The sequence below is a fragment of the Lepidochelys kempii genome, chromosome 11 (genome assembly GCF_965140265.1).
Source record: "Lepidochelys kempii isolate rLepKem1 chromosome 11, rLepKem1.hap2, whole genome shotgun sequence".
Classification (NCBI taxonomy): domain Eukaryota; kingdom Metazoa; phylum Chordata; order Testudines; family Cheloniidae; genus Lepidochelys; species Lepidochelys kempii.
The window spans coordinates 17,343,156-17,359,138 of NC_133266.1; the positions used below are offsets into that span (position 1 = coordinate 17,343,156).

At 41.7% G+C, this 15,983-nt stretch overlaps 1 protein-coding gene across 22 annotated transcripts in view; it reads right to left on the reverse strand.

Annotated features, from left to right (window-relative positions):
- The window catches only part of NCKAP5 (NCK associated protein 5), a 624,519-nt gene that overhangs the window by 323,533 nt on the left and 285,003 nt on the right, over nt 1-15,983 (reverse strand). For 21 of the 22 annotated variants that reach the window (XR_012154214.1, XM_073305277.1, XM_073305278.1 and 18 more), the window contains one exon: nt 1,263-1,326. The exons of the other annotated variant lie outside the window; for it this stretch is intronic. Coding sequence is in view for 20 of the 21 variants with exons in the window: in XM_073305277.1 (XP_073161378.1) it covers nt 1,263-1,326 (64 nt within the window). In the remaining variant the exon portion in view is untranslated. The remainder of the gene's footprint in view (nt 1-1,262; nt 1,327-15,983) is intronic. 22 annotated transcript variants of the gene reach the window in all.

Below are 15,983 nucleotides of genomic sequence, written 5' to 3' on the forward strand. Positions count from 1 at the left end.
GGTCCTCGGGCCGGTTTTGTTCAATATCTTCATAAATGATCTGGAGGATGGTGTGGATTGCACCCTCAGAAAGTTTGCAGATGACACTAAACTGGGATGAGAGGTAGATATGCTGGAGGGTAGGGATAGGATACAGAAGGCCCTACACAAATTAGAAGACTGGGCCAAAAGAAATCTGATGAGGTTCAACAAGGACAAGTGCAGAGTCCTGAACTTCGGACAGAAGAATCCCATGCACCGCTACAGACTAGGGACTGAATGGCTAGGCAGCAGTTCTGCAGAAAAGGACCTAGGGGTTACAGTGGACGAGAAGCTGGATATGAGTCAACATTGTGCCCTTGTTGCCAAGAAGGCCAATGGCATTTTGGGATGTATAAGTAGGGGCATTGCCAGCAGATTGAGGGATGTGATTGTTCCCCTCTATTCGACATTGGTGAGGCCTCATCTGGAGTACTGTGTCCAGTTTTGGGCCCCCCCGCCACTACAAGAAGGATATGGAAAAATTGGAAAGAGTCCAGCGGAGGGCAACAAAAATGATTAGGGGACTGGAGCACATGACTTATGAGGAGAGGCTGAGGGAACTGGGATTGTTTAGTCTGCGAAAGAGAAGAATGAGGGGGGATTTGATAGCTGCTTTCAACTACCTGAAAGGGGGTTGCAAAGAGAATGGATCTAGACTGTTCTCAGTGGTAGCAGATGACAGAACAATAAGTAATGGTCTCAAGTTGCAGTGGGGCGGGGGTTTAGGTTGGATATTAGGAAAAACTTTTTCACTAGGAGGGTGGTGAAACACTGGAATGCGGTACCTAGGGAGGTGGTGGAATCTCCTTCCTTAGAAGTTTTTGAGGTCAGGTTTGACAAAGCCCTGGCTGGGATGATTTAGTTGGGGATTGGTCCTGCTTTGAGCAGGGGGTTGGACTAGATGACCTCCTGAGGTCCCTTCCAACCCTGATATTCTATGATTCTAATATCTCAATCTGATATTGGCTATTTTGGTTCAGAGTGATGCTTGCCTGAGTTTCAGGGTGAATTCCCATCACCAGGGAAAAGGAGACTATTTCTCTGCCTAACACAAGTATTTCCAAGACAATGGTGTTTCTGGTATAACTGAGTTTTTCCAAAATCATCACTGGCAAAAACATCATTAATCGTAATGCAAGACTAATATTTCAGTGGCCACCCTCCGGAAGGTGAAATGTGTCTAAGGCCTGAATAGAAAGGGTATAACTGGAATTGCAAAACAGATATTATCCAACACTTACCATTGTCCCTTCACTCTCACTTCGCGCAACTTCCCGCTGCAGCTGAGCCACAGACAACTTCTCCCTATGGAAAGAGAAGCACATGAAAAGCAGATCATTTTTCACTAGTTGGGAGAATGCTCTGCTCGCATGTCACTGCAGCATTCTTCGACATTGCCGTGGTAACCGTCTTGGCAGAGCTCTCTCTCTCTCTCTGCCATATTTCCTAAAATGTTTAAAGGAGTTGAGCTTTATTGTTGCATTTCATGACAGCCTGACACCGTGTCAGTGAATCAAATCAACCTATGCATCAATTGTCCCATTGAAACAAGTAGCAAAGTAGCCCATGATCTTGGCTTTATGGGAAAACTTCACCTAAATTATGTTGTCCATCATTTTTCTGTAACCTTGCATATCAACTTTATTCTACTATATGGCAGCTCTGGTTAGAAGGTTGGAATATTTAAAAACATTTGTTACTATATTTGAACTTTATAAACTAACAGAAGAAGCTGAGAACCCATTACCAACCGTATTCATAAACACATTCTGTAGCATTTTGTAATTCAGTATTACTTACAATTTTAGACCCCAGTCCTGAAACCCTCAGTCACATGAAATCCTCATTCAGATCCTTAGCTTGACTTCATGTAGGCCTATTTGCTTTATTAAAGGGGCAGGGGGTGGTGGTAAATCAAGCTCTTATTGTGTACAGTAAACAACAACAGAGAGAGTTTCTCCCCGAGAGTTTATGCAAGGGATAAAATATATGGTTTTAGAAGATTTGAAGAGAGATTGGGCAGCAGATTGTCAGTTGGTGTACTCTGGTGTAGCACCACTGACTTCAGCTGGAGCAATGCCAGTTTACACCAGCTGAGGATGTTGTCCTAAAAGATCATGGAGTGGAAAGATCCTGGAAGGCCCTGGAGCGGAGAGACATAGTATGCAGGAGGTACAGAAGAGAAGTGTAAAGGGAACAGTGTAAAGGGAAACAAAAGACACCAGTGCTAGTTAAATAGAGTGAGCAGAGAGAGGAATAAAGAGACAGGAAATAACCTTTTAAAATTATTTTAAGAAAGGCAAGATGGGCATTTTTCAATTGGGTCCAATAATTATTGGGGAATATTCGTGATACAACCACATTAAAACAAAAAAATGTGTGGAGAGGAGAACACACTATTCATATATCCACCCTGAGGGGCAACATCAAAAGGACAGTAAAACTTTAGGAGAGGGGAAGCATATGACCCCCCTTGCACCTAATGCTTAAACCTATGAGGAACAGAATTTCAAGAAACCTAGATTGTCACAAAAAATTCCATGCAAATGGTGAGAGAACAATAACACATATCATACACCCCACAACAACGCTCTCACTTAGAGAGTTCTACTCACTTAATTTATTCACTTCCATTCAGCAAACACAATCTAGACCTAAAAATACATACAGTGATAATCCTGAGGAGGGAGTAGTAGTTAATGTAATTCCCTGACCACAGTTTCAGTTCACACATCAGTCCAAGAACTTTATCTGCAATTAAATAAATGGCACCAACAATAGACACACCATCCCCATAGTAATTCCACAGCAGATATCACTTGTCCCCCTTTCTTGATCTGCTTTACAATACATGAGCAGTTTTGAGCAACTAAAGCCATCATGATAGATAAATCTCCTCACTGTATTTTCCACTGAATGCATCCGATGAAGTGATCTGTAGCTCACAAAAGCTTATGCTCAAATAAATTGGTTAGTCTCTAAGGTGCCACTAGTACTCCTTTTCTTTTAGCTTGCTGAAAGATGCCTTACTTCCTTTGCTTAAGTAAAAAACATTTATCAATTATTCAACTCCAACACCTCTCCCACCTCCTTTGCACACCTGAAGCACTGTGTTGCACAGCATAATACAAACTGTTTAAAATATGCTTTTTAAAAATCACGAAAATAAAAGTTCACTTTTTAAAAATTTAACAAATTAAATCAGTCAAGGGGTGAAAAAGAAGGGGTAAAAGGCAGTAAGAGTAGGCAAATATGAAAACTAATAATGCTCAATTCATATGTGTGTGTGTGTACACAAATACACACGTGTGTGAATACACATGTTGTATGAAACAAAACTTTTTTTAGAGGTTGAGTTTCAGCATGGGCAGAGACAGATCAAGATGAATTTAGAAAAGAGGGAGAGCGAAATAATTCAGTACCCATGAGCCCATCAAAGTAAAGTCCCAATCTCCTACCAATTTAAGAAGCAATGGAGGATTCGTTAAAACAGTAAGCGTCGCAAGTGCATAGACCAAGGCTCACGGAAGAAGCTGGAAACAGACAGATACTTCAACTCTCCATCCTCACCAATGACTGGCTACCCTGAAAAACATGTTTTCCAACTCCAGAACAAAGGCTGAAACTCAGACTGCATCATTTCATTTGGTCAATCGCCAGCCTAAAAGGGAAGACAAGATTGACTGGTAAAAACATGACGGTGGGGGCAGGTGAGAAAGGAGATGAGAGAAATCTAAGAGGAAGTATTCTCTATTTCCCTAAACCTGTGGAATCTCTGTCCTGTCAAGGCTCCCACAGATGAGAAGGGAGACGGAAATGCTCTGTCTAGCCCTGGGGAATTCTTTCCGCAGAAAACAATGCTGACACAGTCAGCATCAGCTCCCTGGAGAGCCTACTCCATGCCATTGAGAAGGGCTGGCCCAGGCACAAATGAGAAGACTGTGGCAGCAAAGTTATTTTCAGAACAATTCTGCCAGGACCAGGAGATGTTTCAGAGTGGCCCACCATAGATGTGTGAGTATCTGTAGGATTCCACAAGGGTTTATGGCACTGGCTTGGATGGCCCCAAACCACACACATATCTTGGGCCAGCAAATTAGCCCTCTCCCCTCTCAATGATGGGATAATTAGTCGGGAAACTTAAGTTGAGACTGAGTTTTCTGCTTAAATCTGCCCAGACACGGATATTGCCATGGCAAAGCATAACCTGACCTATATAGCTTTTAAAAATCTCTAATATTATATGAAAGTTGAAAATTGTCTGTTCTTACATCCCTGTGTGTTTGTGTGTGCTCGTCTGTAGACGGAAGCTACTTTCAAATCATATTGTGTTACGTTCCATCTCAAGTTACTTTGTACTGTTCAAAAATGGGTTATCTCTTAAAGGTTAATATGCTGCAAATGCTTTATATTACTGTAGGCCCACGGAACAATGAGGTCATTTTTCTGTACTGGCGTCTGTCTGATGATGAAAGTCATATCCGAGAAGCACATTTAAAACAATGTTAAACAGAAGAATGGTCTAAAAGATAGGATGCTGGACTGGGAGTCAAGAGACCTGCATTTGGTTCCTGGCTCGTCAGAGACTCCCTATGGAATGCTGGGCAAATCTCTTAGTCTACCGTGTGCCTCAGTTCCCAACCAGTAAAATGGGGATGATACCTTCCTGTTTCACATGTATTGTGGATAAAATCCACTAATGCTTGAGAGATGCTCAGATACTACAGGGAGCAGAGCCATATAAGAACTTAAACAAACAGGATTTGTTCAAAGGGAAAGTTAAATTGGGAAGTGTACTTCCAAATTGGGCCATTAAGGTAACTCATTGTGGCTCTCATCTAGCAGACCAGGGGTCTCAAACTCCCGGCCTGTGGGCCATCTGCAGCCCCAGAACCTCCCCAATGTGGCCCACAGGGCTCCAGCAATTTTGGGGCCAGATCTCTCCCTTGGCCCTGTCTGCTGCGTCTGGGCGCTCCCCGCCCCCACGTGTCCCCCAGGCGATTTACAATGGCCCAGGATCCTGCCCACCACCGGCAGCACAGAGGAGCTGAGCGGCTTCTGCGTGCTCACTCCACATGTCTGCCGGCCCCAGGTCGAGGCAGGGCACGGCAGGGCTGTGCCGCTGCACACTGCCCCCGCCCCGAGCGCCCCTGCAGCCAATGGGAAGCTACAGGGGCGGTGTCTGGGGGCAGCAGTGTGTGGAGGCCCCCTGGCCCACCCCACCTTGGAGCCCCAGGTAAGCACTGCACCTCCTGACGCCCTCCCAGAACCTGCACCCCCACCCCTTTCCCACACCCCCTCCCATCCCCAAACTCCCTCCCAGAGCCTGCACCCCTCCCCTAGCCCCAGCCCAGAGCCTGCCCCCGCACCCAAACTCCATCCCAGAGCCTGCACCCCAGACCCCCTCCCAGAACCCAACCTCTCACCCCTTCTGCACCCAAACTCCCTCCCAGAGCCTGCACCCCAACCCACTACCGCAGACCTCCTCCCCCATCCAAACTCCCTCCCAGAGCCTTAGGCAGGTGGGGTGCGGCGTTTTGGGGACGGGTTCTGGGCGGCATGAGTGACATTACTGGCCCACTGGTAGGATTTGAGGACTGGCACTGGCCCTAAGGTAAATTGAGTTTGAGACACCTGTAGCAGACCAATGCCACCGCTTTGGGAAGTACAGTATATGAGAGGAAAAGCTGGCTCAGAAAGAAATAAAATAAAAAGGACTAAGCAAGAAAGTACAGATGTGAAAGGGTCCCTTCAACTTGACTGGGGGACTCCTCTCTTTTCGTGGGTAAGTTGTTGTGGAGTTAGAGAAGCAAAACACAAAGGGGAATCAGGGCAAATCAAGGTTTGGAGTAGAGCCGATCAGAAAAAACCTCTGCAGAACAGGTTTTCATTGGAAAGTGCAGTTCCATCAAAATCGAAACTCTGAACAAAACTGTTTCTACATTTTCAGATGATGTCTTAATTTTTCCTCCAAAACAACTTTTTGTTTGATTGTTTTATTTTGTGTTATAATATAATTTAAATTTTTTAAAAAGTCAAAATTGAAATGAAATATTTCAAACAATCCCAATAATTTTTTTAGGAATATTTTTTCAGAAAATTTCAAAATTTTCAGGTTTTATTCTGGATTGGAATAAAAACAGTTTCTAAATCTTGAAATCCTGTGTGAAACAGAATTTCCATTATTTACATAGCACTAATTTTCAAGAACTCTGTACAGAAAGTGACTCCTACCAGAGAAGTTACAGGATTACCTCTAACCTATTGCAATCCAGCTTTTACTTAAGCATTTATAATCATAGGCATTTTTGCCATGTTCCTAAACTATTTACCATTCACAAATTTAATCAATTTAACTTCACTCAATTTCCATTCGTTATGGTACCTACCTATCAAATAACTTAAGGTATTACTAATCAAGCATTCATATTTTTTAGAGTACTTTCATATAGCTAATATTAGCAAAACCTAAGTAAAGTATATCAAAACAATTTGGATCTTGCATTTAATCTAATCAAATTTTTGTTTGTTTTATTTGTTTTTGTTTTCCAACTTGACTATCAGAGCTCTAAACATCTATTGAAAATGCACAGGTAGAACAAATACACTAATAGCACCTTTCGTGCAAATATGTAGCTTTTAAACACAGCCCTTTTTTTAAGGCCCTTTGCGTAGATGCTACTGTAACACCGACAGACCCCTGTCGTTGGTGGGCAGGATCCTACCATAATCAAATTACAAAATTGGTTAATCCTGTTTTAAGGATTTAGCTCATCCACTGGAAATAGTCAGTTGCTTGTTTGCATTGCTTCACTGCCTCAATATGCTTTAGTGGAAAAGCTAACATATGCTTTGAGGGGTTTTGACTTTTTAATTGCAAAACAAATGCTTAAGGATATTTCATGAGCAAAGCACATAAGAGCTGTTTATCCATATTTACAGTCTGCTAGAAAAATCAACATTAAAATACACAATGAAACAACATGGGCCCCCCCTGTATCTACTTCAGCTGTCTGCAAAAAAAAGAAATTTTCTCTCCCTATTCAATCTTACATCTGAATGCAGAACAAGCTATAAGTTCCTGAAGACCTTGAGAACCCAAAAATCCCATCTATGCTTTCACTAATAAAAAGATTTCTCTTTCTGGTACATGAATCTTCTGAGTACTACCAGCAAGAGTCTTGGAGAAATATTAGAAAGAGAGCTTCCTTGAGGGATTTCCTAAGGAAACAAAGCCAGGATGGTCACCCTTAAAGAATCTGCATGATGCAAGATAAAAGATGTAATATTTGAAAAATTCTGCAATGAAAACAAAACACAAAAACAAAAAGTAGCTTGTTATGTATCACCAAAAAAAAAGGTTAAGAGCACTGCACAGCCATTTGTTGCATGGGTGTCTAAAAGAACGTTTATCTGGAGGCAACCCAAGTTTATGTTTCTATTTTAAATAGGCCCCGCTCCTAGAAATGAAGAAATTGTGTACTTCACTCCAAGCAGATTGTTACCTTCACTTACTAGGACACATTAGTGAGGCACAGCAGTGCCCCTGGACCAAATCAGTCCATGGTGTAATTTCATGGCATTCCATCAGGGATTAATTTGACCCATTGGGTATGGTAATACATTGTTTTGCACCACATGTAATCATATACACCAGCAAAATGATTGCAAAGTGCATACAAAGTGCTACCATTCTGAGTTGGTAGCATTTTTGCACACAGTTTGAATTATCGTAAATTATTATACAAGCTGTATAGCAAAGGGGAATGAGGTCCATTGTGTTTAACTGTGACCAAATAAGACTATCCATTAAAAGCCAGTGTCTGACGAAGTTAATCATTGACAAGTCTGATTAAGATATAACCTGTAACAGTTCTCAGCCCAGATTTTTTTTTTTTTAATCAACACAGTGTCAGTTGGATAAGATTTTTTATTATGACAGAGCTGGAGAATAGAATAGGTTTTCAGCTGCTTTAGCCTTTCAGATGTTTTGAATGTGTAAGAATATTGTGATGAGCCTTCAAAGTTAACTTTTGGTTTTAATATTTTTAATAGGAAATATGCTTAGCTTCGCTGTGAAGTTACACGGTTTTACTAATTTTTAAATCAAGTATATTTTATCCCTATAGTTACTACAGCAGACCTGAACCAGACAAAAAAAAATTTCTGCAAGGACTGGACAAAATATTAAAATAAATTCACTTCAGATGCACTTGTTGGTACTTTTGGAAAAAACATCAAATGATAAGAGGTTTACAAAATGCTGTTAGAAAGCATATTTTGTGCTTTTGAAATTGATTTGCACTGTAAGTATATGTTGTAGAAGATGGGTCACAGGCCGTAAATACAACAGGGGACAGTGTTCCCAAAATGCCTAGCCAGAGACCCTTTATAGAGGTAACTGAGGGAGCCCGATAAAGATCTGAACATATACCCTTGGCAGACAGGACCAAACATACACATGCAATTGCTTTGTGTGAATACTATGAGAGGAAAATACATTTAAAACTCTTCCCACCACTAATATCTCTCACAATAGTCTACCTTTCTGTGTAATGATGGGATGGGCCAAGTAAGGCATATTTGGCCCACAAAGGATGTTCTAAATAATCCTGCCTACATTCTAATGTCCCCCTAACTACTACTACTCCTTCAAGCCATCTTCCTCATGAGTTAGACTGAAAAGAAACTATGCCATGTGACCAGTCACAACTAACTGCCAGAGCTCGGATTTTCAATATCAAACACTAACTTTTCAAAATTCAGAGAGACAAAAATAACTGGACTGATTTTTTTTTTTTTATAAAAAACACCACAACTTTGAACAAGAATGTTAGTGTATGTCATGGTCTGCTCAGAGACATTCCAGACACACAAAAAAGATGCTATCTTTGTTGTGTAAATTATTCATTTAAAAATCCAAGTATATATTTTCTAATCCTATGTCCTAATTTTAAACAGTCATAGCTCCAAACTCTCTCTATAATGGGCCAAACCCTAACACTGAACCTGAACCTCCCAAACGTTATGTTAAGATTCTGATCCATATTTTGAAATCTCAAATTCTGGAGTTTTTAGATAAATAATCTTGGTTCAGCCTCCTACATAGGTGAAATGATGATATACCTTTCCAGCATAAGAGTTCAGGCTAGGGTTGCCAACCCTCCTGGGTTGTCCTGGAGTCTCCAGGAATTAAAGATTAATCTTTAATTAAAGATTATGTCATGTGATGAAACCTTCAGGAATATGTTCAACCAAAATTGTCTCAGATGGAATCTCATCCTAATTTTCAAAGAAGGTTTAGGCATGCACAAGTAGATTAGGACACATTTTCAGTGCTAAGAAATAATTTTTTTAAAAAAAGCTTTGTAATAGAAAAGTACTTTGGCATCAATCAAAACTCAAGGAGATTTGAAATGTCTGGGTACTGCACCTAAAACTTGATGTAATGCTTCACTGAATCCAGTTGCCCAGGTTCCACAGAGAACACAATACCCATAAAAAAACCGGACAAAGCCCTTTTTTCCAGTCTTAATCACACATCAGTACACCCACCATGTGTGCGCAGAATGTGTGTCTTACACTCTTAACACTTAAGCAGCTTCCAGAGTTTCCCTTTCATACTGAAATGATCATTTTCCGATACAGCTGTACCTCTTCTTTATTTAATTCCTCTTAAGAGTCAGTGCTCATGTTATCCAGACACTAGTTTTTCTATAAACCAATCTTAACCTGAGAACAACAAAAAAGAGAGACTGTTTTTTCATGTATGTTTCACACTTAGCTTTGTAACTTTCACACTGTGTTGAACTTGCACAGTTCTGCACAAAAGAAGTATTACTTAAAAATCTAGTATTTTCCTTCATGTAGTGAACCATTTGTAACACTGAGCTCTTGTCTTCCTGTAAAAATACAAGAGATGACTTGGCAGATTGAAAACCATGCTTTGTAAAAAAATTATTTCAAACAGTGAGACCACACCACACTAGCCAAACTGTATGTTAGCGAGCACTGTTTTATTATCGTATGGGTGTATCAGTCCATACAAGTGCAGATTCCTTTGCCACAGGAAAATAAAAACATCTTGACAGCAACATTACACAGTAGAAAGACAGGAAGTGAAGAGTACCCAACTGAAAAGGCAATAAATATTTAAGCAGGCAGGATTCGAAATCTGAATTTCAAAAGCGCACATGTATCATTAACTCTTTCAAAACACTTACCCTCACTTCCAAAAAAGCTGTGGGATGTTAACTAGGACCTTGTTCTTCCAATGATCCAGAAAATCAGTCTCTAAAATCCACTAAACCAATGCTCCAGCATGGTGCCAATACAGACTTATGGTGAGGTGTACTATGCACAGAATTACAAGCACCACTTCCTTCCACACCCTTGTTTTCCATGGAGGTTTCCCAACCAAGTACTAACCAGGCTTGACCCCATTTAGTTTATGTGATCTGACAAGAGCACAGGCCCAAGGTGATTGGCTGTAGTGAATTAATTTAACTCAGTTTTAACTGGTGTTGTGATCACTGCGGTTAGCAGTGCTGAATACTTGCTTTCTATTGTAGGAGATTATGTATAATGGATTTGATACTATTAAAATGGCAGTTCCAAACTGAATTTTTGAATCATTATTTTGGAATCATGACCATTTTAATTGGATCTGGCAATAGAGAAATTTAACTTGCATGGAAAAACTAAATGAAAATATAAATATGATGGCTAGACACAGTAGAAGAAGCTTTATTTAAAGGAATACTTTAATTTACATCGTCTGCAGTCATTTTTGGTGTATTAACCCTGTTAAAAAACCATCAGAATAATTCATATATAGAAAATGGCACCAGTAATGCATAGTTTTCTATTTATCTGTAATTGTGAATACTTGTCTATATTATAATTGAATAGAATTTACATAACAGAAGTAAGTATAACTGAGATCAGGGCCCTATTGTGTTAGGCACTCCCCAGACACACTGAGAGTCCATGCCCTGAAGAGTTCACAATCTAAAAAGACAAGACAAACAAAAGGGTTGGAGAAAGGATGGATATCAGCAGTCCCCAATGACTCTCTACCTAGCAATCAGTTGGCAATTTCCCACAGACATCATATGAAAGTCCTTAGGAAAAATTGGAAACAGGACAGGGTAACTGCTGTACAGAATAGTTTAGACAAGATACAGAAGGAATGGGGGAGGAGGGTGAAGGGGAGAGAGCATCAAAGGTCATTGTGAATGACAAATGAGTGTTTGAGGCAAGCATCGCTGGTGTAATAGAGGAGACATGGAACACCCCCCAAAAGATTCAGGAACAGGTATGTATGGTGAGGCAGAATCATGAAAAGGTGATGACAAAAAGGTTGAATCTGATGCAGAGAAGGAGGGAGAGTCTGTAAAAAGGTTGAAAGAGAAAGGGTAGCATGGTAAGGACTATAGAACAGATTATGAGAGGATAATTTTTCTGGGAGACAATTATTCACCTGAGCTGCTGCCATGGTAGCTGAGACCAACTGGAGGAATTCAGCTAAAAGCCCCTTGATTTAAACATCTGGGTGCCAGCAGCAGTAGATTTTCAGATGTGGTCTCTTGACTCAAATTCACTATCCCTATGAGTTCAGTAGGGTCTGTACGGGTCCTCTGAGCAATTCTCAATGCAGGATTCAGATCTTAATGACCTGCTGTGGTTTTAGTTTACAGACAACTTTTACACCTTTTGTCATTTAGGGGAAAAACTGCTTTAAACTTGGGTTGATTCCATAGCACTAAGAAAAGCAGCATCTTTATGCTCATGCCAAAAAATGTATCTCAAATCATAACCTATTGAAAGTTAGTCACAAAGTTTACAATTTTGAGCTCTGATTTTATCACATGATTTCAGGATAACTAGGTCAAGAGTCAGTGCTTTTTAAACGGTTGACCATTAAACAGTTTTCCTCAGCAATAGCCAATAGTCAGCAGGATACCAAAAAGGATGGCATACGCAGCCTGCTGCTCTCATGAAGTGTACCTGTACTTGTTATTCCCCTGATTAAGCAGAGATAAAGGGAGTAGCAGGCAGTGTGCTGTAAGAGCCATCATGTTCCAAAATGCATAAAATTATTGATGAGGCTGCTTTTTTTCAAGAAAGCTAGTGACGTTGGGCCATCAAACTTTTCACAGCTAGTGATGTCTCTCTATCAGGAGAAGAGACACTGACACTTCATCACCAAACTTGCCTTCAATTGTAACATAAGGAAAATCTTGTATGGCATAATGTTGAATCGTCAGGATTGAGCAAGGATTTACAAACCTGTGACAGGTTTCAGAGTAGCCGCCGTGTGAGTCTGTATCCGCAAAAAGACAAGGAGTACTTGTGGCATCTTAGAGACTAACCAAGTTATTTGAGCATAAGCTTTCGTGAGCTACAGCTCACTTCCTCGGACGCATAAAAGTGGAAAACGCAGTGAGGGTGTTTTTATACACACAGATCATGAAAAAATGGGTGTTACCATACACACTGTAATGAGAGTGCTCAGGTAAGGTGAGCTATTACCAGCAGGAGAGCGGGGGGTAAACCTTTTGTAGTGATAATCAAGGTGGGCCATTTCCAGTGGTTAGAACACACACTTTGCTTCTCTACAAAGAAAAAAGACACTAAACTATCTAAACTACTACATGCCACAAGGGGCCACAACCGTGGTTCCCTTAACCCACCCAGCAATATTGTTAATCTATCCAACTATATTCTTAGCCCAGCAGAAGAATCTGTCCTATCTCGGGGCCTCTCCTTCTGCCCCTCCATCCCCTCGAACATGATATAGTTCTGGGGTGACCTAGAATCCTATTTTCGACGTCTCCGATTCAAGGAATATTTCCAACACACCTCTGAACAACATACTAACCCACAGAGACCTTCCTACCAACACTCCAAAAAGAAGGATTCTGGGTGGACTCCTCCTGAAGGTCGAAACAGCAGACTGGACTTCTACATAGAGTGCTTCCGCCAAAGTGCACGGGCTGAAATTGTGGAAAAGCAGCATCACTTGCCCCATAACCTCAGCCGTGCAGAACACAATGCCATCCACAGCCTCAGAAACAACTCTGACATCATAATCAAAAAGGTTGACAAAGGAGGTGCTGTCGTCATCATGAATAGGTAGGAGTATGAACAAGAGGCTGCTCGGCAGCTCTCCAACACCACTTTCTACAAGCCATTACCCGCTGATCCCACTAAGGGTTACCAAAAGAAACTACAGTATTTGCTCAAGAAACTCCCTGAAAAAGCACAAGAACAAATCCGCACAGACACTCCCCTGGAACCCTGACCAGGGATATTCTATCTGCTACCCAAGATCCATAAACCTGGAAATCCTGGATGCCCCATCATCTCAGGCATTGGCACCCTGACAGTAGGATTGTCTGGCTATGTAGACTCCCTCCTCAGGCCCTACGCTACCAGCACTCCCAGCTATCTTCGAGACACCACTGACTTCCTGAGGAAACTACAATCCACCGGTGATCTTCCTGAAAACACCATCCTAGCTACTATGGATGTAGAAGCCCTCTACACCAACATTCCACACAAAGATGGACTACAAGCTGTCAGGAACAGTATCCCCAATAATGCCACGGCAAACCTGGTGGCTGAACTTGGTGACTTGGTCCTCACCCACAACTATTTCACATTTGGGGACAATGTATACCTTCAGATCAGCGGCACTGCTATGGGTACCCACATGGCCCCACAGTATGCCAACATTTTTATGGCTGACTTAGAACAACGCTTCCTCAGCTCTCATCCCCTAATGCCCCTACTCTACTTGCGCTACATTGATGACATCTTCATCATCTGGACCCATGGAAAAGAAGCCCTTGAGGAATTCCACCATGATTTCAACAATTTCCATCCCACCATCAACCTCAGCCTGGACCAGTCCACACAAGAGATCCACTTCCTGGACACTACGCTGCTAATAAGCAATGGTCACATAAACACCACCCTATACCGGAAACCTACTGACCGCTATGCCTACCTACATGCCTACAGCTTTCACCCTGACCACACCACACGATCCATTGTCTACAGCCAAGCTCTACGATACAACCGCATTTGCTCCAACCCCTCAGACAGAGACAAACACCTACAAGGCTCTATCAAGCATTCTTACAACTACAATACCCACCTGCTGAAGTGAAGAAACAGATTGACAGAGCCAGAAGAGTACCCAGAAGTTACCTACTACAGGACAGGCCCAACAAAGAAAATAACAGAACGCGACTAGCCATCACCTTCAGCCCCCAACTAAAACCTCTCCAACGCATCATTAAGGATCTACAACCTATCCTGAAGGACAACCCATCACTCTCACAGGTCTTGGGAGACAGGCCAGTCCTTGCTTACAGACAGCCCCCCAACCTGAAGCAAATACTCACCAGCAACCACACACCACACAACAGAACCACTAACCCAGGAACCTATCCTTGCAACAAAGCCCGTTGCCAACTGTGTCCACATATCTATTCAGGGGACACCATCATAGGGCCTAATCACATCAGCCACACTATCAGAGGCTCATTCACCTGCACATCTACCAATGTGATATATGCCATCATGTGCCAGCAATGCCCCTCTGCCGTGTACATTGGCCAAACTGGACAGTCTCTACATAAAAGAATAAATGGACACAAATCAGACGTCAAGAATTATAACACTCAAAAACCAGTCGGAGAACACTTCAATCTCTTTGGTCACTCGATTACAGACCTAAAAGTGGCAATTCTTCAACAAAAAGACTTCAAAAACAGACTCCAACGAGAGACTGCTGAATTGGAATTAATGTGCAAATTGGATACAATTAACTTAGGCTTGATTAAAGACTGGGAGTGGATGGTAAAGTAAAACTACAAAGTAAAACTATTTCCCCATGTTTATTCCTTCCCCCCTCCCCCGCTGTTCCTCAGGCATTCTTGTCAACTGCTAGAAATGGCCCACCTTGATTATCAGTACAAAAGGTTCCCGCCCCCCCACCCACTCTCCTGCTGGTAATAGCTTACCTTACCTGATCACTCTTGTTACAGTGTGTATGGTAACACCCATTGTTTCATGTTCTCTGTGTATATCAATCTCCGCACTGTATTTTCCACTGAATGCATCCGATGAAGTGAGCTGTAGCTCATGAAAGCTTATGCTCGAATAAATTTCTTAGTCTCTTGTCATAAATATAAAGGGAAGGGTAAACCCCTTTGAAATCCCTCCTGGCCAGGGGAAAGCTCCTCTCACCTGTAAAGGGTTAAGAAGCTAAAGGTAACCTCGCTGGCACCTGACCAAAATGACCAATGAGGAGACAAGATACTTTCAAAAGCTGGGAGGAGGGAGAGAAAAAAAGGGTTTGTGTGTCTGTCTGTAGTCGTCTTGGCCAGGGACAGAACAGGAATGGAGTTTTAGAACTTTTAGTAAGTAATCTAGCTAGGTATGTGTTAGATTATGATTTCTTTAAATGGCTGAGAAAAGAATTGTGCTGAATAGAATAACTATTTCTGTCTGTGTATCTTTTTTGTAACTTAAGGTTTTGCCTAGAGGGGTTCTCTATGTTTTTGAATCTAATTACCCTGTAAGATATCTACCATCCTGATTTTACAGGGGGGATTTCTTTATTTCTATTTACTTCTATTTTTTATTAAAAGTCTTCTTGTAAAACACTGAATGCTTTTTCATTGTTCTCAGATCCAAGGGTTTGGGTCTGTGGTCACCTATGCAAATTGGTGAGGCTTTTTATCCAACATTTCCCAGGAAAGGGGGGGTGCAAGTGTTGGGAGGATTGTTCATTGTTCTTAAGATCCAAGGGTCTGGGTCTGTAGTCACCTAGGCAAATTGGTGAGGCTTTTTACCAAACCTTGTCCAGGAAGTGGGGTGCAAGGTTTTGGGAAGTATTTTGGGGGGAAGGACGCGTCCAAACAGCTCTTCCCCAGTAACCAGTATTA